Source organism: Peromyscus eremicus, chromosome 4 (genome assembly GCF_949786415.1).
Source record: "Peromyscus eremicus chromosome 4, PerEre_H2_v1, whole genome shotgun sequence".
NCBI classification, from domain to species: domain Eukaryota; kingdom Metazoa; phylum Chordata; class Mammalia; order Rodentia; family Cricetidae; genus Peromyscus; species Peromyscus eremicus.
Genome location: NC_081419.1, coordinates 101,646,334 through 101,670,838, shown reverse-complemented (window position 1 = coordinate 101,670,838; position 24,505 = coordinate 101,646,334). Strand labels below are relative to the sequence as shown.

Below are 24,505 nucleotides of genomic sequence, written 5' to 3'. Positions count from 1 at the left end.
TAATAGCAAAGATGACTGGGTATGGAGAAAATGACCCACAGAGCAGATTCCTTTAACCCCTTCCCTGCTCTCCTGGAGGCTTCCTCCTGAGAAGCCAGGGCCTCCATGTTACCCCCAAGCACCCTCTCAGGCTGGTCCCTCACATAGATCCCTCCTGCTCCCCTGAGCCTCTGCCTAATGTTCAAACCACATCAGACCTCCACAGCTCAGTACACCTCTGCCCCGACTTCCTTCGGCTCTTCCTACTCCCCAGAACTTCCTGAGGCTCTCCCTACTTCCTTTGATAGGCTAACCGTGCTGAGATAGGAGCTACTCATAGTGATAGGCAGGAGCTATGGGGCCAAGTCCCTTGACCTTTACCACTGACTCCTTACTGTGAAATGTGGACCACATTCCCTGCTTCATAGGGATCATTTACACAGATTAATTTCAATGCTAAGTATTAGCCTGCCCAAGGAACTCATGAGAAATGCAAATTCTTCAGCCCCAGCCCACAGAATCAGGAAAGCTAGTGTTTTCTCTGGTCCTCCAGGGGTCAAGTTTGATGACGTGATGATGTATGGGAAGATGTCAGCCATGCACGTAGCACCGATGGGTCGGCACTGACTGCCAGGTGCTGCTGATGCGAACAGCTCAGAGTGAAACATCTCCCATCTGTGCCCTTTAAATGGCATTTCAGTGTCCCAAATTCAACTTCAAGATCGAAGTCACTGTGAACTCAGGCCCTGTAGTACTGGCAGGGAACCAGACATTCAGCAGGGAGAGGTGTTCCCACCCTGTTATCAAGCAAGGGTGGGCCAGCTTCATCAAGGCCAAGGGCGGGTTCGTAGCCCTCACCTCTTCTTTGTCGTTCCTACCAACAGGGGAGAAAAGACAGCCAGGCGGGACATGGAAGAAAAGCAGCAAGCCATGTGTCATCACCGAGTCTATGTTAGCATGCTCGTTCCTGGATGCCTGGAAATTAATGTGTTAGAGAGTGGAAGAAAATAACACAACCATGCTTAGGAAAAGAACGGCATGTGTGTGTCTGTGTGTGTGCGCGTGTGTGTGTGTGTGTGTGTGTGTGTGTGTGTGTGTGTGTATACATGTGCACGTGGGGGTGGGGGGTGCGCGCGTGTGTGCATGTGTGCATGTGCGTGCATGTGTGTGTGTGTGTGTGTGTGTGTGTGTGTAAGTAAATATTTACTCAACTTTTTAAAAACCTAGTAACTCCTATCTGAAACTTTGAAAGGCAGGTGTGATGGGCAAGTGGAAACGTGGATGGTTGTTAACAGAAACGACACACCAAAATGTGGCCATTCAGTTAGCCTAAGAAAACAGGCACCAAACAGCTGAAAATGGAGGAATACACACACGTCTAGCCCCCACTCTCCTGCCCCATGCCCCAAACCAGAATCAAGCTTTGCCTTCTAAACTCAAAGCTGCAGCTTTTCCCTGGGGCGTGAGAGCTGTTCTCACTGCCACCCTGGCCCGGCAGAGGTCTGAGGAGCGCCACCTGCACTGGCGACCTTGACAGTGAGATGCCCCGGCCTGCCATGTTGGGGTGGGATAGGGTGCAAAGGCTTAGTGCAATTGTGTTGACTGTCAGCTTGACAGCATCTGGAGTCACCTGGGAGACAAGCCTCCTGGCACACCTGTGTGTGTGTGGGGGAGGTATTTATTTAGATGAGGTGTGCCTGTTAGGGATCACCTTGATCTGGTTGACTGGGGTGGGAAGACTCACTGTAAAGAAGGGCAGCATGGTTTCCTGGGCTTGGGCCTTGGGCTGCATGAAAGGCAGAAGCTAGCTGAGCACAAGCATTCATCATGCTATGCTTCCTAAATGTGAGTGCAATGGGACCAGGTGACTCAATGTCCTGCAGCCAGGACCTCCCTGCCATGGTAGACTATACCCTCAAATTGTGAGCTCAAATAAGTCTTTTTCCTTTGACTTGCTCTTGTTGAGGTATTTATTACCACAACCGGAAAAGTAACTAGAAAAACACTTAGCAAATAAAAATCCCAAATGGTATAAAATGAAAAGTCACTAAACAAAGAAATAATAACATCAAGCATGTAGGAAAATACTATCTCTCCACCCCTCACAATACTCCAAAATAAAAACCTAAAATGAACACTGAGCAACAAGTCAGTATGAGTTGGTGATAGCCCATGTCCAGAGTATTCCCCAAGCCCCAGTCCAGGGTTTCCTACCCATGTAAACAACTACTCCAACCTCTCCATGTCTCCATTTTCCCATTCTGTCAAGGGAGTCTGCCCCTTCACTTGCAAACTTCCTGAGAGGGATAAGAATTTGGTACTGGAGATAGTATGAAAGATACAGAAGATTGTGACCAAGGAAGGAACAGTCAATGATGGTTTGGGAATGTTTTTGACCCCTGCATAAGAGAGAGAAAAAGGTAAAGGGAGATACTTTTCTTTCCAAAGAGGCTAGTTATTATTTCTGATTCAAAAAAAAAAAAACGAAATGGGTAATGAAATAAAACCACCCGGCTCTAAGAGAAGGGCTGGGCCTGTCACTGTCCTTCAGCATTAGGATGCCTAGCCCCAAGTGGCTGAGCATCCTGGAGCAAGTGCTCAAACCTCTGCACCTCCAGCCCCTCATCAGCATCCTTTTGTCCACACCTTCCTGCACTGAACGCCCAGAAGCTCAGCCCAGGCCTCCAGTCTACCATACAGAAAGGCAGAAGGCAGATCACTGCCAGGGAAATGAATGCCTTTCAGGGTTCCAAGAAAAGTCTCCACTGTGGCTGGAGGCCCAGCATTTATCTACCGTGGCCTCAAAGCATTGTAGAAAGCATGAGGACATCTCATGTAGCTTTGTCTCTATGTCGGAAAAAGCATATGTCTATCAACCATGTAAAAAGCTGGGGAGGGGGCTGTGTGAGCCTATAACCCCAGCCCTGGCGAAGCAGAGGCAGGGGGTTCCCTTGAGATTGCTGGCCCAGTATAACCAACCAGTGAGCAAGTTCTAGGTGTTTACACAGACAATTTGAAAACATGAGCATAAGGAAAGCCTGCACAGGTGGATGAATCTTGAAGGGCACTGTTCAGTGAAGGGGGCTGATGTTGAAAGGCTGCTTGCTGAGTACTTCTATCAGTAGGACATTCTGGAAGCGGCAGCTCTGTGGAGATCGTAAATAGGTCTAGTTTGAAAGGGTTTGGAGAAGAAAGAAGATTGACCAGGAGAAGCACACAGCACTTAGGATTGGCGAAGCAGATACATGAAAGAAACTTACAGCACGGAGAGAAAATGAAATGTGTGCAATTGAAAACGAAAGATCAAAACAAGTAGACAAAACATTAGAAGGTGAGGAGAGTCCAGAAGGAACACAGAGCCATTAGAAGGTGAAGAGAGTCCAGAAGGAACGCAGAGCCATTAGAAGGTGATGAGAGTCCAGAAGGAACGCAGAGCCATTAGAAGGTGAGGAGAGTCCAGAAGGAATGCAGAGCCATTAGAAGGTGAGGAGAGTCCAGAAGGAATGCAGAGCCATTAGAAGGTGAGGAGAGTCCAGAAGGAACGCAGAGCCTAAGAGCACAGAACAACGTGACGGGGCAGGGCAGATCGGGGTGGGCTAAGGGAACTGCAAAGCCAAGCTGTAACTAAACGCTGCCCACAGGGTCCACAGTTCTGAAAGCCAGCTACCACCACAATGGATGGCAGATGCCTGGAGCCAGGTTTCTCAATGTTGGAGCAGGTAACTCACACAGAAGTCATGAGAGAAGTCTAGACTATCTATGTGATAATGATCAGAGTTCAGACATAATATGAATTCCTGTTTAGCTTAATAGAGATATAAGTGAATACATTTATTCACACACAGGTATATACATGCATTTCCGTTGTAGGAACAAAACCACAGAGCACTCAAATCTTGGTTTCTCAAAATGTTCTCCAACAAGAGAAACCAGGGTTCTTTGGCAAAACAGTTGGTCCTGGGGCATGGAAAATACAAGATGAATATGGAGTATCTTGTAGCACTAGAAAGAAAGATCTAACACACACACACACACACACACACACACACACACACACACACACACACACGGAAGAGAAATAAGCCAACTGAAAGATTTCCCAGTAGGCACAAGTGAAGTAATTTAAGCAACAAAATCAAATGAGTAGAATTAGATTCTAACCAAAAACATAAATTAAAGATCCATAAATATATAATGATACAAAGAAATGATCAAACCAGATGTGGCAGTACACACCTGTAAGCTGAGCATTGGAAAGATGGAGCAGAGGTTCAAAGTCAACCTTGATTACATGTGAGTTCAAAGTCATCCTGGGCTGTAAGAAAACCTGTCTCAAAAATCCAAAGAAAGAAGAGAAAAAGAAGCAACTGAATAAGTGAATGAAGGGGAAGAAGCAAATTTTGATGCAGAAGAATTCCAAGTAATTTATGTCGATAGCCCACCCTTAAGGAAGTACAGCATAACTGCCCACATGTTAAGCATGAGCTGCTCATGTGAGAGCAGGCAGTACTTTAGCCTAGAGAAAACTTACAGACACTATCTTAGACATGCTAAGTCAGTGATACCTGACCTGGGGCAGTGGAGAGACGGACAAGGCAGCTGCTGGGCCCTAGAGAGTCCATCGATTGTACCCAGCCATCCCATTTCCCACTTCCATCTGCAGGGGAAAAAAATCACATCCTCATATTGTGTGGAACTGCCATGGACACAGATTAACCCAAAGCATGCCTCTGCGGACTCCACGTTCAGCGATCCCCATCCACGTTCAGCGATCCCCATCCATGTTCAGCGATCCCCATCCATGTTCAGTGATCCCCATACCTCTCTGCTCTTTGCCTCTCACCCCGTATTCTGCTGCCTTAAACAGCTGAGCCTTGATAAACATGGTTTGGATCTGGAATATCCCTCAAAGGCCACGTGTTAAAGGCTTGATTCCAACTGTGATGTTCTTGGGAGGCGGTAGAACCTTTAAGGTATAGACCCTAGCAGAAGGAAATTAGGTCCCTGGGGATACTCTTTGAAGGGAATATTGGGAACGTGTTCCCTTCCCATATGTCCCCACCTCCTGGAACTTTCTGCCACCATGATGTGAGCAGCTTGGCTCCGCTGAACACTCCTCACCATAATGTGCTCCTCCTCCCCATGGGCCCCAAACAACAGAACCACCAACCGTGGGTTGAAGCCTCCAAGGCTATGTATGACCCAAAACAAATGTTCTTCTTTTAAGTTGGTTTTCTCAGATACTTTGTTTTCAGCAACAGAGAGCTGACTAATACAAGCATCTTCCTAAATTTCACACCAACCTCTTCTCCTGAGACCTTGAGGACAGAAGATGTCATTTTGTCCCATCTTCAACTTTCTTGCCCCACCTTGAAAGTTTCTCTCTAGCTCCTCCTCTTTCTAGACTGATCCTCTTCCCCATCTCTGAGGAAGAAATATCTGCTTTTATACCAAGGTCAAGTTTCCACCTGTGGTAAAGTCAGGCCTGTGTCTCTGTGACTAAGGTGGACGGTTATCAATGTAATAGGACCTAAAAATCACCCAAGAGAAAGTCCTCTGGCATCCCTATAAGGAGCCGTCTAGATTAGGTTAGCCTGGGTGAGAAGACCATGTTAGCTACAGGTGGCACCATGGCATCGGCTGAATAAAAAGGGAAGTGGACTGAGTACCAGTGCTCATCACTCTCTGTATCTCGACTGTGGATGTAAGGTTCCCAGCTGCCTCCAGTTCCTATTGCTATGGCTTCCATGCCATAATAGATGGAAATCCCTCACACCGTAAACAAGAATAAACCCTTCCTCCTGTAAGCCGCTGCTTGTCAGATACTTTATCACCACAACAGGAAAACGAACCAACGCAATGACCCTCCCTACGGTCACCCTTTCTTCCTCTCTCTGGCAGCAACGGTCTGTCTATTTCTTCTTTTCCCTCCATATACTCTCTAAAACGCAAGGATCCAAAGTCCATCTTAGTAACTCCCTTAGCTGAAGACACAGAATAGGCCCTTGGGTTCAAGCCTCAAGTCCACCCCTCCATTAGATGCTGTCAGGATATAAGGAAGATCATGTTAAAATCTACAGAGGGATTCCCATGCAAGGCTCAAGTAGATGGCTCTATTACCATAAAAGCTAGCCAAACCCCCATCAACATCTTCAGGAGGAAGGACATTGTATTTGTTTTTAAAAAGAGGCCCCTGATATCTTTTTTTTTTTTTTTTTTTTTTTTTTTTTTTGGTTTTTCGAGACAGGGTTTCTCTGTGTAGCTTTGCGCCTTTCCTGGGACTCACTTGGTAGTCCAGGCTGGCCTCAAACTCACAGAGATCCGCCTGGCTCTGCCTCCCGAGTGCTGGGATTAAAGGCGTGCGCCACCACCGCCCGGCAATATCTTTAGCCTAGTTGTGACCTATAAACAAGATAATTTGTAAGGTCATGGGTAACCATAGAGACATGCCAAAGGAAAAGCCATCCCTAAATCGAACTGCTCCCCTTGTTTCTCTAAAGGACTTTTAAAGTGGACTCTAGGCACAGCACACCTTTCACTATGCACGTCCAAGGACGATGCTTGGAACCATGCTGCTGCTGTGACAAAGGTTCCCTTTAAGTCGCTGGCAAACGTCATACACCAGAAGGATGGTTCTGCTGAAGAGACCGGCTCTTTTTAAGAAAGTCCAGCGTGTGGGTCGCAGCAAGGCTGGGATGAGATGGGAAATGTAAGAAAGAGAAACTGCTGCTGTGAACCAGCCCCCGAGCGCCTCACACTACCGCAGCTGTTCATTCAAGCATGAAAAGTGGGGCATTATTCTCACAACACTGATTAGACAAGGAAATGAGATATGCAAATATTTTTTAAAAGTCGACTCACTCCAACATTATTACCAGCTGAAAGTTCACAAAGAAAATATGCCTCAGTGGCTTGGTATGGAGCTAATGTCCTTGACTCTGACGACCTGATCTGGAAGATCCCTGAAACCAAAAATTAAATTCAAGGGTCAGGCCACACAATCACAAAGATGGGCAGGATGAAATTTTTGAAATATTACATGGGTCAGCTCAGCCCCAAAGTCAAAGAAGCTGTTATCCAAGCAAAGAAGCACATATGTTTCAAGAAACCCAAGATATTGCTCTTTTAGAGCCCAATATGCCCATAATTCTGTCTCTAGCGAAGCCTTAATACAAAGGGTCATTGATAGGAAGATTATTTCGTTTTGTTTGTGTGTGAGTTGAGGGGGAGGGATGTTTGTTTGGTTGTTTGATTGGTTGATTTTGTTGGTTTTTTTTTTTTAAGAGAGAGAGAGAGAAAGAGAGTCTCTATATATAGTCCTAACTATCCTAGAGCTCACTCTGTAGACCAGGCTGGCCTCAAACACAGAGATCCTGCCTCTGCCTCCTGAGTGCTGGGATTAAAGTCATGCACCACCATGCCCAGCTATGAAATGAAGTTTGTAGAGCCTGAAATCACTGAAGGACATGGCTGGGCACAGCACTCCACTGCCAAGCGGCCTCACTTCCCAGAACCCCTTGTCTTCCATTTGTAAAAGACACTAGGGTGGGAATGCAGTGTCACTGAGTAAGAACATGTGAACAGAGGAGTCCAGCCCACTGTAGATGCCTGTATGCCTAGCTCCCTTCCCTCGTCCTGGACTTCCTGTATGCCTAGCTCCCTTCCCTCGTCCTGGACTTCCTGTATGCCTAGCTCCCTTCCCTCTCCTGGACTTCCTGTATGCCTAGCTCCCTTCCCTCCTCCTGGACTTCCTGTATGCCTAGCTCCCTTCCCTCCTCCTGACTTCCTGTATGCATGGCTCTCTTGCCTCCTCCTGGACTTCCTGTATGCGTAGCAATGCTGTGATGGGACTGTGTCCAGGTCACAGACACCTACTAAAGGCCTCCTATGTATGATGGCCTGGTATTGTGTGATGCCCCCACCCACCCACACACCTTCTGGCAGCAAATACAGAGTTCACATCAGGGACTGTAATAAACAAGGCACTTTGAGATTTCTGTAAAGGAAGGTTCTCCACAGGATAGAGAGTTTTCCTGGAAACACAACATCCACCTACAAAGAACCAGTGACTAAGAAAGGAAACAGAGTCACAAGCAGAAGGACCAGCCTGTGCCGAGCCCAGAGGTGATAAAGTGTGGCCTGTTCGAGGAGCTGAAACAAGGTCTGCATTGCTGGGGCTTGGGATCAATTTCTCTCACTCAGGTATAATTCCCCTTAGCCTGGCTGCTCCAAAGTTTGGCCTGAACTGCATTATGAAGCTGTAATCCTATTACACAGAGTCTTTAGAGAACAAGAGACCGTCCCTGGGCTATGTGTCATCTGCCCAGAATAGCAATTCAGTCACACTGACAGTGTCGTCAGGCCCAGGAGGCTCACCCACGAGCAGTCCGCAAGGGTATCCAAGGAAAAATGAGCACCACAGGAAATAAACACAAACGTCTCTGCCTGTGTACTCACTGCCCAGACTGGAACGCCCCAGGGCAGGCTAGAACCACTATTAGAACACAGCTCTGGGTTGGCACACAAGACAATAGAGTTATTTTGTTTGCTTTCTAAAAATTTAATTTAGGGTTCTAGGGCTCTTAGTACATTTCAAATGCCCTGCATAAGAGTTGGGAATGTAGCTCAGTGTTACTGTGCATGTCTAAAATGCCATGAGGTCCTGGGTTCCATCCCTGAAATAAACAAACAATTAATATTAATAAATAATAAATAGAAGGCCACCAAATGTCTGATAGATGAAATAAATAGACAGTATTAATTAATAAATAATAAATAAATAGAAAGTGACCAAATCCCCAAAGCATTATGATCTGAACTGATCCATTCTCTACCAAAGAAAGCCCTCCCTTCATGACCACAGTAAGTCAGCGATCTGTCCATCATCTGCTTACAATTTATTTACTAGACACTAAGTATCAAGCTTTGTTCTAAGTTTAGAAGGGACAATGGTGAACAAGAAAAGACAGGATTTGTCCTCTTGTTCTTAAATTCTCTGGGGAGGTAAGTCACTCAAAGGCTACATGATAGACTGAGTAAAGGGTGAAGAAGGGCCAGATGAACATTTAAGAAAATGTCTCTGCTTATGGAAGTGAGAAGATATCCTTCTCCTGATCTCCCTAAACAAGTTCAAGGCACACAGTCACCAAACCCAGACCTGCCTGTCCTTGATCCATCACGTCAATGACCCCAGGCCCTCTCTAAGCTGGCCCCTCCACACATGTCCCATTCTTTTCCTGTCCGTATTACTTCTACGTCCATGATGTGCCATGTCTTCCTCAGATCATTATGGTAGTCCTAATTGTCAACTCTTTGTCCTCCCATGCTTTAGTCATCTGTTAGGACAGTCAATCTAAAAATGTAAGTCTCAACTGGGCTACGGTGGCTCACGCCTTTAATCCCAGCACTTGGGAGGCAGAGCAGGTGGATCTCTGAGCTCGAGGCCAGCCTTGTCTACAAAGTGAGTTCCAGGACAGCCAGGGCTACACAGAGAAACCCTGCCTACAAAAAAAAAAAAAAAAAAAAAAAAAAAAAAAAAAAAAAGGAACTCTCCTCTCACATCTTTCTCCTACATATGAACCTCCTTTGCAGCCTCCCTGACATCCATCTTCTCTCAAGCAACGCATGGAAACTCAGGCCATGCTAATTCCTGTGTGGCCCCATAACTGGACCACACTGTTCACCTACTCTGTGATTTTATGCATTCTCCCATACCTGGAACATCATTCCATTACTTTGTTAGCCAACTAACTTCTACCTGGGTTTCAAACCTCAGGATAAGGCCTTCCGGGGATTCCCTGAATGGTCAAAGCTAACCTTGGTGGTAACTCCCTCTGATCCTGCTCATGTTACAGCATTTATATCTTACTAACTGTAACTGCTGGTCTCTCTGTCTCTCAACCTTTTTATTTCCTTGGTCAACCCCACTAATATTAGAGGGGGAAAAAGAAGGTGATTCAGGGAGCAGAACTCTAATCTTTAGCCAGCCGTTACATCTAGAAAACAACGGACTCAAAAAAAAAAAAAAAAAAGACAACAGGAAGGAGTCTTACAAAGTAAAAATAATCATGCAAAAAAAAAAAAAACCCTAAAATCAGGAAAATGTTTCATATGGAACAACTCTGTAGGGATATAAGAGGGGATAAACAAGAGAGGTGATCGGCAAAATGTCCTAGCCTCCAAACAAGAGAGTTCTAAGCAAAGAGAAAAATTCCCCAGAATGAAAGGAGACATAAGCTCTAAAATTGAAAGGGCCTGCCAGGTGCCACACTGGATGAATGAGAATCCAAACCTAGACACATCACTAAGACATTCCCACACTCAAGACAAACGGCTCACAGAGAAAAAGTGCAGATGCACTACAGGGAGACACAGGGTTTCCCACGAACAGACTGAGTGCAAAATGGGAATGGAGAAAAAACTTTAAAGGTTTTTGGGGCAGGGGAGAGTATTTTCAATTTACAAGTCTCAGTTAAATTATCAGTCATAAGTAAGGGCAAGCTAAAGACCACTAAAGTCACAGAAGGAGACAAAATAGTCGTTTACATACCCTCCCAGATGTTTAATATGTATTGCAAGAAACGAGAGGAAATCTACATAGCTCTATTGTGGACAAATGCATAACCCTGGCCTTAATAATGTAATCAAAAACCAAAAGCTAGGTGATACGTACAGAAGAAAAAAATCCATGTTTTATTTTCTACATTATAAAAATGACTAATACTTCTGCAGACCACAGTGGGGAGTAGATAGAATCATGAAATAGAGTTGTCGGGATAGGAAATGGGAGGTTGCAGGATATATGTAGGTGATCTGGTAGTCTTCATAAAAAATAAAAATAATGTAAAAGTCAGAAACTAAAGGAAAAGGGTGAAATGGGAATTAAGAGTGGGGTTTTGCATAATTGAACTGAACTCTCATCTCTCACAGCAGAGATCTGGAAATGCCTAAAATTAATAAATCAAGAAACCCAGAAATACAAATAATCCACAAATTCTCATTTTGCCTCTCTTAACAGAGCTTTGTGGTGTCTGGTTTAAACGGCCCAGGATATTTTAAAATTTATCTGATGAAATGTAAACTTTTTGACCTATTAAATTTTATTGTAGAATAGGCAGAGAAATTCAAAACAATTACAATGACTGAGTTTTTAACAACTCCTCTGGACACCTTCCATAAATGCCCATCATAAACGGCCCCTTTCCCCATAGAAGAACATTAGTATAAAGACTGCTTCCACCTTGTCCCTCCCTTAGCCCTCTCGATGCACAGATGCTGAGGACCAGGGAAAGGTACCACTCTCAGACAAAGTTAGCATCCCACGAAAGATCAATGAGGTGGGTAGAGACCTGGATTCTGGCCCGGCCACTGGTCATCTAACACCTGACAAATTCCAGTTTGGGTAGGAATCTCCAGAATTTTCAGTGTGGACAAGTTTTAAATCTTTGGTTGATGATCCAGGAGCAGCTGAGGGTAGTAGGGCTTGTGCAAGACACTCGGAGACCTCTCACTTGAGAACAACCCCACTTTTGAGTAAGAACTGGACCCCAGTGAACTGTGAGCCCTGACAAACTCTGGGCAAACTGTTATTGCTTTGAATCACATTCTTTCTCAACTACATACAAGAATCATGAAAGCATCCATCTCACAGGACAGCTGAGATGATCAAATGGGTCATTGTGCATAAAATGCTTAAAATATTGACCCTTAACAAGAGGCTCTCAACATAGCCAGCTACAGTCTGACTGTGGCTTTTCTCTTTGGGCCCCTTTCTCTATGAATCTAGTAAAGCAGGGGAAATGGTGCAATAGCATGAAACAGTGAAATGTGAAGAAAAGGGACCATGGCCTTCACAGGCACTCATCCTACCTGGAAAGAGGTTCAAGCAGAAACACTAAGAAAAACCTGCCAGCCATCAGTCGCCATTATCTAGCCTTCCAGGTGGCAGAGACAATGATCCCCAGGGACAGGTGACAGAGCTTCCATGAAGCAATGAAGCTCCCCACAGCTGCAGGCCAGGTAACACTCTGTTCCAGGTAAGTAGGCTGCCAAGCTGAGGAAGGCCAGCTCCCTTCCTAGCAGGACCCAGGCAAGGAGCACTGTAAACAGTCCACAGCCAAGGCAGGATCACAGTCCCCCTTACAGCTGCCAGGGCTGCACCCGGGGCCTCAGAAAGCTGAGTTTTCAATGCCTGCTCAGCCTCTGATGACTCAGTGACAGGGAGCCCTGATCCTTGAACTCCTGGCAAGGTCGCGGCATCTGAAGTTCCCGTGCCACATCAAACAGGGAGTAATGCCCCAGGACTTCCCTCTCCTTCAGTACTGAAAAACTCCAGCCCTGCCACATGTTCTGAGGGTGTTCATCTGTAAATATGACCTGGATATGTGACTCAGGAGGGATGGGCTGCATGCCAACTCTAGGTTACTCTGCCAGGGATCAAGAGGCCTCACTCAGGAATGTTTCTATAAAAGACATGCAGTGGGGGCGGGGTGCAGCTCCGTGGGGGCGGGGTATAGCTCAGTGGCCAAGTGTTCTGAGTGCATGAAACCCTAGAGTGAATCCCAAACATGGTGGGGTATGGGGCTTAGATTAGGACATGATCTCTGAGGTCCCTTCCAACCCACAATACCCCAAGGCTCTCCTTTGAAGATATGTTAGCCCCAGGTCCCCACCACTACCACCTCTGTCCCCTTCCAGGGTAACCCTGGATGCTCCTTCTCAATGGTGTCCAGCTCCTTTGGTGCACGCTGGGTCTCTGGGGCATGCACCTGTCCCAGGCCATCTCTACCACCGCTGAAGTGCTGAGAAGGAAATTGTTCGGCACGCGTGCATGGAACTAAGTACACAATGGAAACTCTTCCAAACACCCACTTCAGACACTCATGCTTATCTCTAGCTGTGTTTATCTCCAGTGCCTCGGACTCTGGGGGAAAGTACAGCAGTTAAATCTTTCAAAAGATAAATGTTGCTGAGTACACACTTTTACTCCCAGTAACTGGGAGGCAGAAGCAGGAGGATCTCTGTGAGTTGGAGGGTAGCCTGGTCTGTAAGCCAGCCAGGACTACATAGTGAGACCCTGTCTCAAAAAGAAAAGACAAATGTTTAAGTTTCTGTTGTGGAAAATATAAACAATATTTTTGTATCCATCCAAAGTGACACAAACGGCTTTGTTATCGTTTGGTTTATTTTTTTAAGAGACATGTATGAGTCAAATTATACTCTAAAGTCGTCAAAATAGCCCTAGATTATTTACAAGCTTGATCTTGAGCCTGGCAATCACACAGCTGGTGCACCCCCACGCTCACAGTGACAATAAGAAGCTAAATAAACGGATAGCCACAGCAAAATCCTAGCCATTCTTGACACCCAAGGCAGAGCAAACACACAATGGCAAGGAAACGTTCTGCAAGTTGGTATTTGCTGCCCTCTGGTGATCAGTCCTGAGAAGTTTCCATACAGAGACCTGGAAAGTGCATCCTTCACACAGACGTGTGCCCCTCAGCCCCCATCATCTAGGTTAAGCCATCCATCATCCCACCAGACTTCTCAGCAACAGAGCAGGTCCTGGTCCTCTGTTCTCCGTGTGTGAGTGAGTGTGTGTGTGTGTGTGTGTGTGTGTGTGTGTGTGTGTGTGTGCGCGCGCGCGCGCGTGTGCATGTGCGTGTGTGTGTGTGTGTGTGTGCTCGAAAAAGAATAACTCAGCCCAACTGCTAACTAAGCACGGAGACCATGGAGACCATGCTTCCTTTAGGACAGCTAATGAGAGATGAGAGAAGAGGTACTGATTTCAACTATCCAACACTGCTCTCTGTGTCTTGTGCTAAAACAGTTACCTCCACGCAGAATCAATCCAAAAGAAGAAGCTGGCCATTCACATTCTCACCCCTGTCTGCTCACACCCTCCACACTCACAGTGTTGTCCTCAACTCCCTTCCTTGCTGGGAAAGGCTTCCCAGCTACCCCAAGTAGGCTTCAAAAGTCTTTTTGAAGCCTCCCTCCCCCACTCCACCCCCCACTCCAAGCATCTCGGTTTCTTTTTTCCTCCTGTTCTTGTTGATCATTTAATTGGGCATGGCATTTTGGGCACCAAGTAGAGGATGGCTATCGTGGCAAACCTTTGAGAGAAATCCCAATGCGCTGAGGAATGTCATGGAAATGAGAGATAGTCATGAAAAGTCAGACATCTGGGCAAAGTTTAAAAGGACTGGGCATGCCCGGCCTTGAGCTAATATCATTGTGAGCAGCCTGGATGACAGTTTCCTAATACATCAAGAATGCACGCAGAAGGGTAGGATCCATTTTCCATTCATCAGCGACAGCAGAAGGAACAGAAGCATCTTAGGTTTCAGCCGAGGAAACATCCGTCACATGTCTGAGCGGCAGGGGAAGAGAAGCTGCCAAGGGGAGGCTCTGAGTCACTTACGATGCAACACAGCCACTGGAAACGCCATTCGGTGAGCGACACAGCAATGTACACAAGGTCTGACCCCATCTGGGCTCTGTGAAGCACCACCCCCCATGGTCTAGGTACTACAGTCGGGATCTCGAATGCTGCCCTCCAAACCCATGAGTTGACAGTTTGGTATCTAGCCTTATGGCACTAGCGGAAAACTGTGGAGCCTTTAGAATCCAGGGCTTGATAGAAGGAAATAATATCATTAGGGTTGTGCCCTTGAAGAAGGTACCATGAGCTCAGCTCCAGGAATAGTATATCTTGACTGTCGACTTGATGGGATTTAGAAACACCATGAAAACAACTCTCTGGGCATGTCTGTAGGGATCATCTAAGTTAACGAAGGTGGGACAATGTACTCTGTATATGAACACTAGTCCATGGGTTGGGGTCCTGAACTGAATAAAAATGAGAAAGTGAACTGAGCTTCTTGACTCTCTGCTTCTTGACTGCAGACACAATGTGGCCAGCTATCTCAATTTCCTGCAGCCATGATGTCCCCATCATGTTGGACCATATATGCTTGAAGTGCGGAGCCAAAGGAACCCTTCCTCCATTCACTCTGCTTCTCATCAGCTACTTTGTCCCAGCGGGAGACAAGTAACTGGTATAGACCCTTTCTGTCTCTTTGCTTCCCAGATGCCACGACAGCGTTCTTGTCTACGCACTCAACCCACAATGCCCGGAAGCAGTGGGATGCCCGCCTGTGGCCTGAAACTCCATACCCTTTTTCTTTTTCAAAGTTAATTGTCTCAGAACCCTACATACAGTAGCAGAAAGTTGACTGGCACACTAGGTAATCCCACTGGCTGAAGAGGTCTAGTTGAAGAGACTAGCGGAAGATTCTAGTTCTGTTGTTTATTTTAGACACCCAGGAACCTAGACATTTCAGGTTGCCCTCCACAGAAGCATGTTTTCTAGGCAAGGAAAGGACCATTTATTCCTTTGTCACAGCCAACTTCTGTCTTGCTGGTAGCAGCAGCAACGACAATAACCACGTTATCGACAGTTCTCTGAACCACAGAATTGCTGTTCTAGGCCATGAGCTCGGCATGCTTGGTCCTTCGCTCACCATCCTCACCATCAGTCTCATTTTATTGGTGAAAAAATTGAGGTTCAGAGAGGATGAAAGACTCCCCTACAGCCCACTTCTGGACACATATGAGATAAGACTGGAATCCAGGTCCCCTGAGTTCAGGGCCCACACTCACCATCATATACCTACGCTGACAGAAACCAAGGATGCATTTCAGACCACTCACAAAGAATTGATCTAAACATGACTCTTGAGATGCACAGGGGAATCAATGCTAGCCCCGTGATAATGTTCAGGAGAAGAGGAAATGAAAACACACACACACACACACACATCACCCATTGGTCTCCTCTGCTGGAACTGCCAGATCTGGTGAGATTTAAAACCAGATCTCAGGGCTGTAGAGACAGCACAGCAGTTAAGGGCACTTATTGCTCTTGCAGCAGACCCAAGTTCAGTTACCAGCACCCATGTGATGGCTCACACACATCTGTAACATGGGTTCCAAGAGATCTAAAGCCCACATCTGGCTGCAGCCCGCACCAGGCATGCCCCTGGTGCATGTACAAGACTTGCAGCAGTGTGGATGTCCTCATGCTGTCTCTCACATGTATCTGTCTAGGGTTCAGTGTTGTGGAATATTTGTACAATGTGTGAAGATATACTGCTGTGGTTGATTTAATAAAGAGCTGAATGGCCAATAGTTAGGCAGGAGAGATAGGCAGGATTTCCAGGGAGAGAGAGGAAGAGGAGGAAGAATCTAGGTGACCAGATTACACCAGAGAGGCCAGTGAGACTCAGAAGGAAAGAGTCAGACACACAGAACGGGATAGAGGTAAAAGTCACATGGTAGAATGTAGATTAATAAAAATATTTAAGTTATAAGAGCTAGTTGAAAACAAGTCTAAGCTAAAAGTCAATCTTTAATAATTAATAATAAGTCTCTGGGTCATTATTGTGAGCTGGCAGCCCAAAGAAAAATTTGATTACAGTGCAGGGTTTCCCAGTGGCCTCTGGGGCCATTAGCCAACCAGCATATTATTATACACCCAGAAATGCTGCCAGAAGATCGCTGAGTAGTGGTTGTTGGAAGACTTCCATGAAAAGGAGAGATAGTGTACAGACACTCCCCTTATACTCCAATCAACCCTGGATTGGCTTTCCATTCCTGCTCGTCCATTTTCTTAGCACCTGAATGCTGTCTGGCCAATGCTTCATCACAAAGTTTTCCTGAGGTCTCTCATGTCAGATGGTGCTGATAAGGGACTAGCCAAGAGACTGGTGACACAAGACTTCAAAACAACCACCTAGTCTTACATAAGAACCACCGCAGAACAAGCTTGAGCACAGGGCATCAGATCATGGCCTCAGTCCTGAGCATTTGGGTTCACAGTGTGACAGCTGTGTCCACCCACAAAAGGAGCACCATTCAGAGCAGCTGGGGGCAGGGCAGGGTGCCTGCAGGGACCCTGCAGAAGTGAGTAAGAGTGGATTTTATGCTGTTCAGTCATCCACAGGCCAGTGTCAAGCCTGGAGTCAGATGAATGAAATTTCTTCCTTCGTGGTGGAAAAACTGGATTCAAGCCACAAATACACACGACTGGGGAATCTACATTTTACTTCCAGCTTTGCCAAACTCAGTGGAGCTTAAAGCAGAATTTTCCCTCACGTAGAGACTAAGAAAGCCCAAAGAACAAAACACAATGGAGCCTCAGGGAAGAGAGAAAGAGACTTCCAGAGCTGTCCTCTCTCTAGGCTCTACCCAAAGCAATGCACGGGAGGGAAGGGGATGGGGAAACCCAGACGGCTTCAAAAATCTGGCCTCGTGGACTCTAACCTGTGATGGTAATTGTCACACCCAAATAGCATGTGTAGAGCAATATGCATCAATGAACCAAGCAAAGAAATGATGACCTTCCCGAGTGAGTTAATGCTTAATTGCTTTCCTAGCAGACACACACATCTTAAATAAGACTGTCTCTCTGAGTCATCTTTTGTGATTCTGCTACTTCTCCAACTATGCCTAGCAACACACATCTGAGATACGGCTAGATGGAATATAGTTTTGAGGATGCAGAAATGTTCTGTATTCACGGGCAGTCTGCCCCCCTCAGCATGTAATGAGTATCTCTGGCCCCACATAAGGTTTGAGAACCTTAGCATCTGATGCTGTTACTCATCCTGGAAACAATAAGCAGTGAACTTAATGAGAGTCAGAGCCTGCTACCTTCATGCTGCCCATGGCTTTGAACGCCACTGCTAATCTTGAAGGGGTCAGCGTTGCCAGCATTGCGTTGAATCTTGCACTCTTGCTTTGAATGGGTGAATGGTACTGTCCGTCTGGGGCCACAGAACCAAACCTGTGAGGATGTAGGGAAGCAGGATGGAAAAAGAAGATGGAGTTTAAGACAAAACAAAGTATGGCACCACTAGAAATGAAATCATGTGACTCCCATGTAAACACAGAAATGGGAATCCTGGGAGCTTCTCAAGGGAAATGCTGAGAAGAGCTTGACTAGTGGAAGGTAGGGGCAGGTTCTCTACCACTGCCAGCTTGCAGTGCAGTAGCAACTCCCAAAACGGGAGAGGAGGAAGACCACCACCATCAACCAAAGCCAGTACCCGAGTGTGTGAACACACACTGGCTTGCCTCCTTAAAACAATTAACATCCCATAAAATCCACCTGTTTCAGCATCTGGATTTGGTGGGTTTTAGGATGTTCACAATCATTATTACTCCTCAACTCCAAAATTGTCACCAGTCGAAGAGAAACTCCACACCATTTACAGTCGCTCTCTATATTCTCCGCCCTCTAGTCCTGGGCAACCAACTTTCCTACATGTATGGGTCATCCTACTCTTTGCATCAGTGGGAACAAAATACGGAATGTGTTCTTGTGTCTGGCTTCTTTCACTTGCAAACAAGGTTTGCAAGGTTCACCTATGCTCCAGCTTATATCAGCACTTATTTTTTTTATGAATTACTATTTCACTCAATTGTTGTTAGCATTTATCAGCTAACAGATGTTAGAATTGTTTCCACTTTGAGGACATTATGAGTAATTATGCTATGAACATTTGTGCTCAAATTTAAGTAGGACAAATAGATGTACACATTTCAATGAGCATATGGACAATGTCTATATATATATATATATATATATATATATATATATATATATATATATATATATATATAATACACATATACGTATACATGTATGCATGTATGTACACATACATACAGATATACATGTGTATCTGGGAATAGAACTGTTGGGTCATCTAACTTCAAACATTTTTTTAAAGATTTATGTAGTGTGTGTGTGTGTGTGTGTGTGTGTGTGTGTGTGTGTGTCTGTGTGTCTGTGTGTCTGTGTGTGTGTCTGTGTGTTGCATGAGTTTAATGCACACCACTTGAGTACAGAAGCTCACTGAGGCCAGAAGATGAGATGAGATGCAATCGGCATCTGATTAACATTAGATCCTCTGGAACTGGAGTTAGACAGTCATGAGCCATTCTGTGGGTGCTGGGAACTGAATTGGGTTCCTCTGCAAGAGCACCAAACACTCTCAACTGCCGAGCCATCCCTCCAGTCCAAACAAAAAGCTTTTGAGGAATTGCTAAGTGACTTTCCAAATCTATGAAGACATGTCACAACACTGCCAGTGACACGTGATGGTTCTAATGTCTTCTCAACTTCACCAGCACTTGATATTGTCTGCATGTTTTACCATGGCCATCCCAAGGGGTGCAGAATGCTATCTCACTGTGACTTCACAGCAGTCTCTCAATGACAGTGGGACTGGTGAGTTTTCTTAGAGAGTTGAATATCTTCTTTGGGAAAATGTCTATTCATATTTTGTTTATTTTTTTAACTGGTTATCTGTCTTGATTAACTGGGATAGCTTTTCCATTCTAGATGCTAGGCCCTTCTGATGTATTTGACTTACAAGTCTTTCTTCAGCTCAAAAGACTATTCTCACTAAGTTTTTAAAAATTTTCACAAACTCTAATTGCTCTACTTTTCTTTGGTTTTTCTTTACCTGTGCTTTTGGTGTCATGTTTAATAACTCACTGATGAGACCAACGTCACTAACTCTATGCCCCACGTTTCTTTGAAGAACTGTGTGCATGTATGTTGGGTGGTGTGAGATAAGATTTCAGCCTATCATTTTTTAATATAGATAGCCACATGTCCTGGAACCACTTGTTGAAAAGACTATTGTTTCCTCTTCCTCTTTGTCTTGGTGCTCCAGAAGTCTAATAATTGTCAATAAACATGAGGATTTATTTGTAGACTATTCTATTCCATTGTCCATAAACCTACCCTTATGCTAATGCCATACAATCTAGATTACCACAGCTTGGTCATAAGCTTTCAGATTCCAAGTATGAATCCTCCCACTTCGTTCTTTATAAAGATGGTTTTCTTTATTCTGAGTTTCCTATACTTGCATTTAAATGTTAAGGTGAATTTATTAGTTTCTTCAAAAATGAAAATGGCAGATGAAATTTTTTTTTAGAGAGACTGTATTGAATCATTTATTTACATCTATTAACTGGTTCACTTTCTAATCAAATGTTGAACCAAGACTCTGGAAGACTACTCCTTCAAAATCCCATGCGGCCACTCTTCTGTAGTATAGGGGACAACTTAAATGGTAATGAAATAATATTATAAATCAAATCCTGCTCATCAAAGCATGTATTATCTACAAACAACACAAGCCCATAATCATTCTTCTTTCTCACTGAATCTGACTTTCTAATCTCTAGTGCATTGGTGAGCCCTTCCCATTGGCCAGTGGTCTTCTGTGGCTGCCTCTGATTAGTGTGATGGAATATGGGAGCTGCCAATTGTGACTTCCCTTCCCTCTCCCATCCTCCAGAATTGGTGATGCTAACAAAGAGCCTAGAAAATGGACAGGCCCCTCCAGGGAAGGCTGGTGGGCCTCAGACCCACTTTCACAAGCACTGGTGGCTGCTGGGATTTTTCAGGACATCTGTAAAGATGTCTTTGCTGTTTCTGTTCTATTTACCACCAGATCACATAGGATGGGAGACAAAGAGAATTTGGTCCATTCTAAGTTGGTTTCCTGAACAATTTTCTTAGACTTTTGTAGCTGACCACATTTGCTTGTTGACAAGAACTTGTAAGTAGCAAAGATAAGTAAAGGAGAAGATCCACTGCAAGGTAAAAAGACAACTTATTTATACCCAGATTGCTGACTCTACCCGTGATTTAAGTACAGCTGTGACTCAGGATGTACAGTTCACAGGAAACACAGCTGAGGCACTGAGGTAGCTGGTGTGTCCTAGAATCTGCAAAGGGCGTCTTTAACCCTGACTGTCATCCAGAGAAAGAATGAGGGTTTCTCACTGTTTGATTCACCTTGACTGCCTGGTGGACACCTGGGCATCTTCCCTCCAGTTGACAGTGGTTTTAACAACCTCCCCTGCTGAAAAGTATTATGGTTTTTTTTAAATTATAATATTCCTTATTTATTCTTTGAGCATTTCATGCATGTACACAGTGTATTTTGATTATGATCAAAAGGTAGTCTCTTAACTTTTCACACCCACAGGGGAAGCAAGTGGCACACATCAGTTTATTCATGATTGCTAAAATAAAAAGAAGCTAAATGCCCAACAACAAGGGACTGGGCACATAATTCATTGACTGTTTAGCATAGTACTATGGTACGTTTGATATGCAATGTTAGATGGAAATTACAAGTTCATCAAAGAACAGAATCTCTAAGCAGATCTTCTATGTTAAAATTCTAATGTAGGTCTCTTTTTAGACATATTGGCGCAGAGAAAAGTCTCCCGTAACAATCATTATGTCTGAGCAATGTTATGTTGGAGCATTTAGATTTTTCTCTATTTGCTTATTTACCTTTTCCAGTTAGTTATGAAAACACCTAGGGGAAGACCTCTTGGTCCTGCAGTCTGTGAGACCCCAAAACTAGAGGCCTCATTTGAGAGAACAAGTAGATCATCTACACAGACCAACCATAAGGAGAAAACTACTCACTTATCCAGCAGGTTCTCTCTTGGGATCCGAACCTTGTCAAATATCAAAATTCCGTTATCCACACCGTTCAGTCCTGGGGGAACAGAGTAAAAATGTAGATGCAAGGGAAAGCTATGTAACATTCCAAAGATGGCCTCAGCCACTCCTGGGCCTAAAACATAAACCTCAAACATTTCCAGGAGTGCAGTGCTCTTTTGTTAGGGGGCATAGCAATGATGCTGTCAGTTTGTTCTCTGAGCCCTGGCTCAGACACACCTGGCCCATCCCCAACCCCCACCCTGAAGAAGACCGGAAGATGGTGATGTGGTTTTCCTTGTTTGCAGCCCCACAGTGTGCAAGGGACTCAGGTTCAGGGTCTGGTAGGGCACATTTCCCTCCCCTGCAGCAAACGTTAGTAAAAGGAAACGTTCAGGGCCTGAGGAGACATCTCAGTGGTCAAGAGCACTTGTTGCTCTTGCAGAAGACCCAGGTTCAGTTCTGAGAACCCACATGGTGGCTCACAACCATAAGCAATCCCAGTTCCAAGGGACTGGCGCTTCCTTCTGACCTCCCTGAGCACCAAGCACGCAGGCGGCGGCGGCGGTGCATGGGCATGCCAGCAAAACACTCATCCACGCAAAATCAAATGTAAAGCTAAGTGAGTAGATAAAGGTTTACAAGGGAGTGTCCAGGCAAGAGAAAGCATGGGACCCTGAAGACAGAAGTCAGCCTGTCCTAGCATAGCTCCTTGCTTCCTCCCCAACTGAGCTTCCTCCTCAGGCACAGGATGAACCGGTGAAAGTAAATGACAGAAGACATGGAAAAACCAAAGCAGTCCTTCCGCAGCTGCCAATGTTTTCAACATGTGGCATGACATCATAAGCACTGGCCTGTCCCTCTGCTCTCAGCGGCACTTGACACTCCAGGGACCTTCAGGGGCCATGTCTAGCAGCCGTGCTTGCCATACGAAGGGAAGGATGAGGTCACTCCTCCACTGTCCCATGCGACTCCCTTATCTCTTCCTCTCTTTCTTCTCTCTTTTATCCTTAACTCCTGTATCCCTTTCTTTAGCTGGCTCCACCTTGGAAACCTGGTCGCACTGAGTACCATGGGATGATTTGTAGATTGTAGATCCCATTTGTGGACTGAAGTCCTAAGCCCTACGTGTATAATGCAAACTTGTTTGGAAACAGAGGCATTACAGAGTCAACCAGGTTAAAATGAGGTCATTAAGGTGGGCCCTAATACAAATGACAGGAGTCCTTCTAAGAAGGAGAAACCTGGAGACAGATGTGTGCCCAGGAAGGCGACATGCTCATGTGAAGACGGCATTCACAAGCTGAGGCAAGAGTCCTGGACCAGAACCTTCCATTGTCTCCATCAGAAGGAGTCAACCCTGGCAGCTCTCTCATCTCAGGCCTGTTATAGATGTCCTGAGTCAGTCCTCAAGGCTCACCAAGGGCTGACTGGACACAAACATCAATCTGGAGGTGAAGACTCACCAGAGAGCAGAAGCCTGCCCTAAGTCTAAGAAGAGAGAAGTTGAAACACCCTTTGGAGACAAAGCATCTTTGTCACTAAGAAACTGAGAAGCATGGAGATAACAGCATCAATGCATGGTCTCCTGGCAGTTTGGTCCACCGCCATGGTTTCCTCGTGATGAAAGCGGTTAGATTCTCCTTGGCTGTGCTGGGGGCTGGAGAACCCATAAGAGGCACAAATAAAGACAGAGGAGGGTCATCTGAGGACTCACCTTCTTTATGCATCATATCAATGGCTGTCACTCCTGGGTACAAGTTTCCATTTTCATCCCTGATAGGAACGATGAAACAGTGAGGTCCTAAGGAAGGCAGAGAGACAGGCCCTTATTAGGTCTCCCTTTCACTGTTTTTGAGACAAAGTCTAGATATGTAATCTTAGATATCCTAGAACTAATCATATAGGCCAAGGTGGCCTCTAATTAAAGTTAATCCTCCTGCCTCCACCTTCCAACTGTTGGAATTACAGGAGTAAGTTACCATACCTGGCCTTAGACTCCTCTTGTAAAGAATAAACCTTCAAGCTGAGTGTAGTGACATATGGCTTTAATCCCAACATTTGGGAAGCAGAGGCAGGTAGATCTCTGTAAATTTAAGGCCAGCCTGGTCTAAGAGAGAGTTCTAGGATAGCCAAGGCTACCTAGTGAAACCCTGTCTCAAAAAATAAAAGTAAAAGAATAAAACTTCATCGTATCTTCTCTGTAGCAATGTGACATTATTTTACTCTCCAAATCCATTGATTTCTAGGCACTGCACCCAACAGTGAGTGACTAGTGTCAACAAGTTTGAGCATCACCTTTACATAGAAGATTAAGTTAGTTGTGCATGTTCTTACAAGACAAAGCTGGCCCTGGGAAGCATGTTTTCCGTGTAAAGAACTGATGGGAAAACAGCAATAGCAGAGAGAATTCTTCCAGTCTTTCATGTTGGTAACAAACCTTGAGACTGTCCCTCAATGATGAGTTGGGCAAAGACGGCAGCATAGTTCCCGTGCATGGCGTTGCCAATGTACATCTTCTGGGCATCTTCACACGGGGTGTCAATCACGAACTCCTGCACAGAAGAGTAAGGCACAGAGTATTTGCCTCCGTGGGGCTTATTTCAACCCCTAGCTCAACACAATGGATACCATAAGACAGATCTGCGATGTAAAGAAGACTCAGAGGCTCCCAGAAAGCCATTGTCCTAACTTTGTGTTGCTCTGTCCCTCTGTAATTGGCCTTTGCCTCCATCTTTGCTTGGAAGGTGACTGGAAATGAAAGTGGGTTTTCCTTTTTGGTGCATAATTCAATCAGAAAAATAAGTGGGCTAATTTTCATTCATTCATTCATTTATTCATTCATTCCCAGTCTCTGTCTTTGACAGTGTCAGGCTGATGTGTGCCGTCTTTTTTGTCTGCAGGTTTCAGTGTGTTAACTATTTCTTCAATTATCAATTCCTCTCATCCAGCTACTTCATACTGAGGATTCTGCTTTTTTTT

General features: G+C 45.2%; 1 protein-coding gene across 1 annotated transcript in view; it reads right to left on the bottom strand.

Annotated features, from left to right (window-relative positions):
• Positions 1–24,505, bottom strand: part of Acoxl (acyl-CoA oxidase like) — a 291,245-nt gene that overhangs the window by 225,818 nt on the left and 40,922 nt on the right. The window contains exons 6-9 of the mRNA XM_059261383.1: positions 23,964–24,078; positions 23,241–23,327; positions 21,509–21,581; positions 17,695–17,827 (exon numbers count right to left, since the gene is read on the bottom strand). Of these exons, the coding sequence (XP_059117366.1) occupies positions 17,695–17,827; positions 21,509–21,581; positions 23,241–23,327; positions 23,964–24,078 (408 nt within the window). The remainder of the gene's footprint in view (positions 1–17,694; positions 17,828–21,508; positions 21,582–23,240; positions 23,328–23,963; positions 24,079–24,505) is intronic.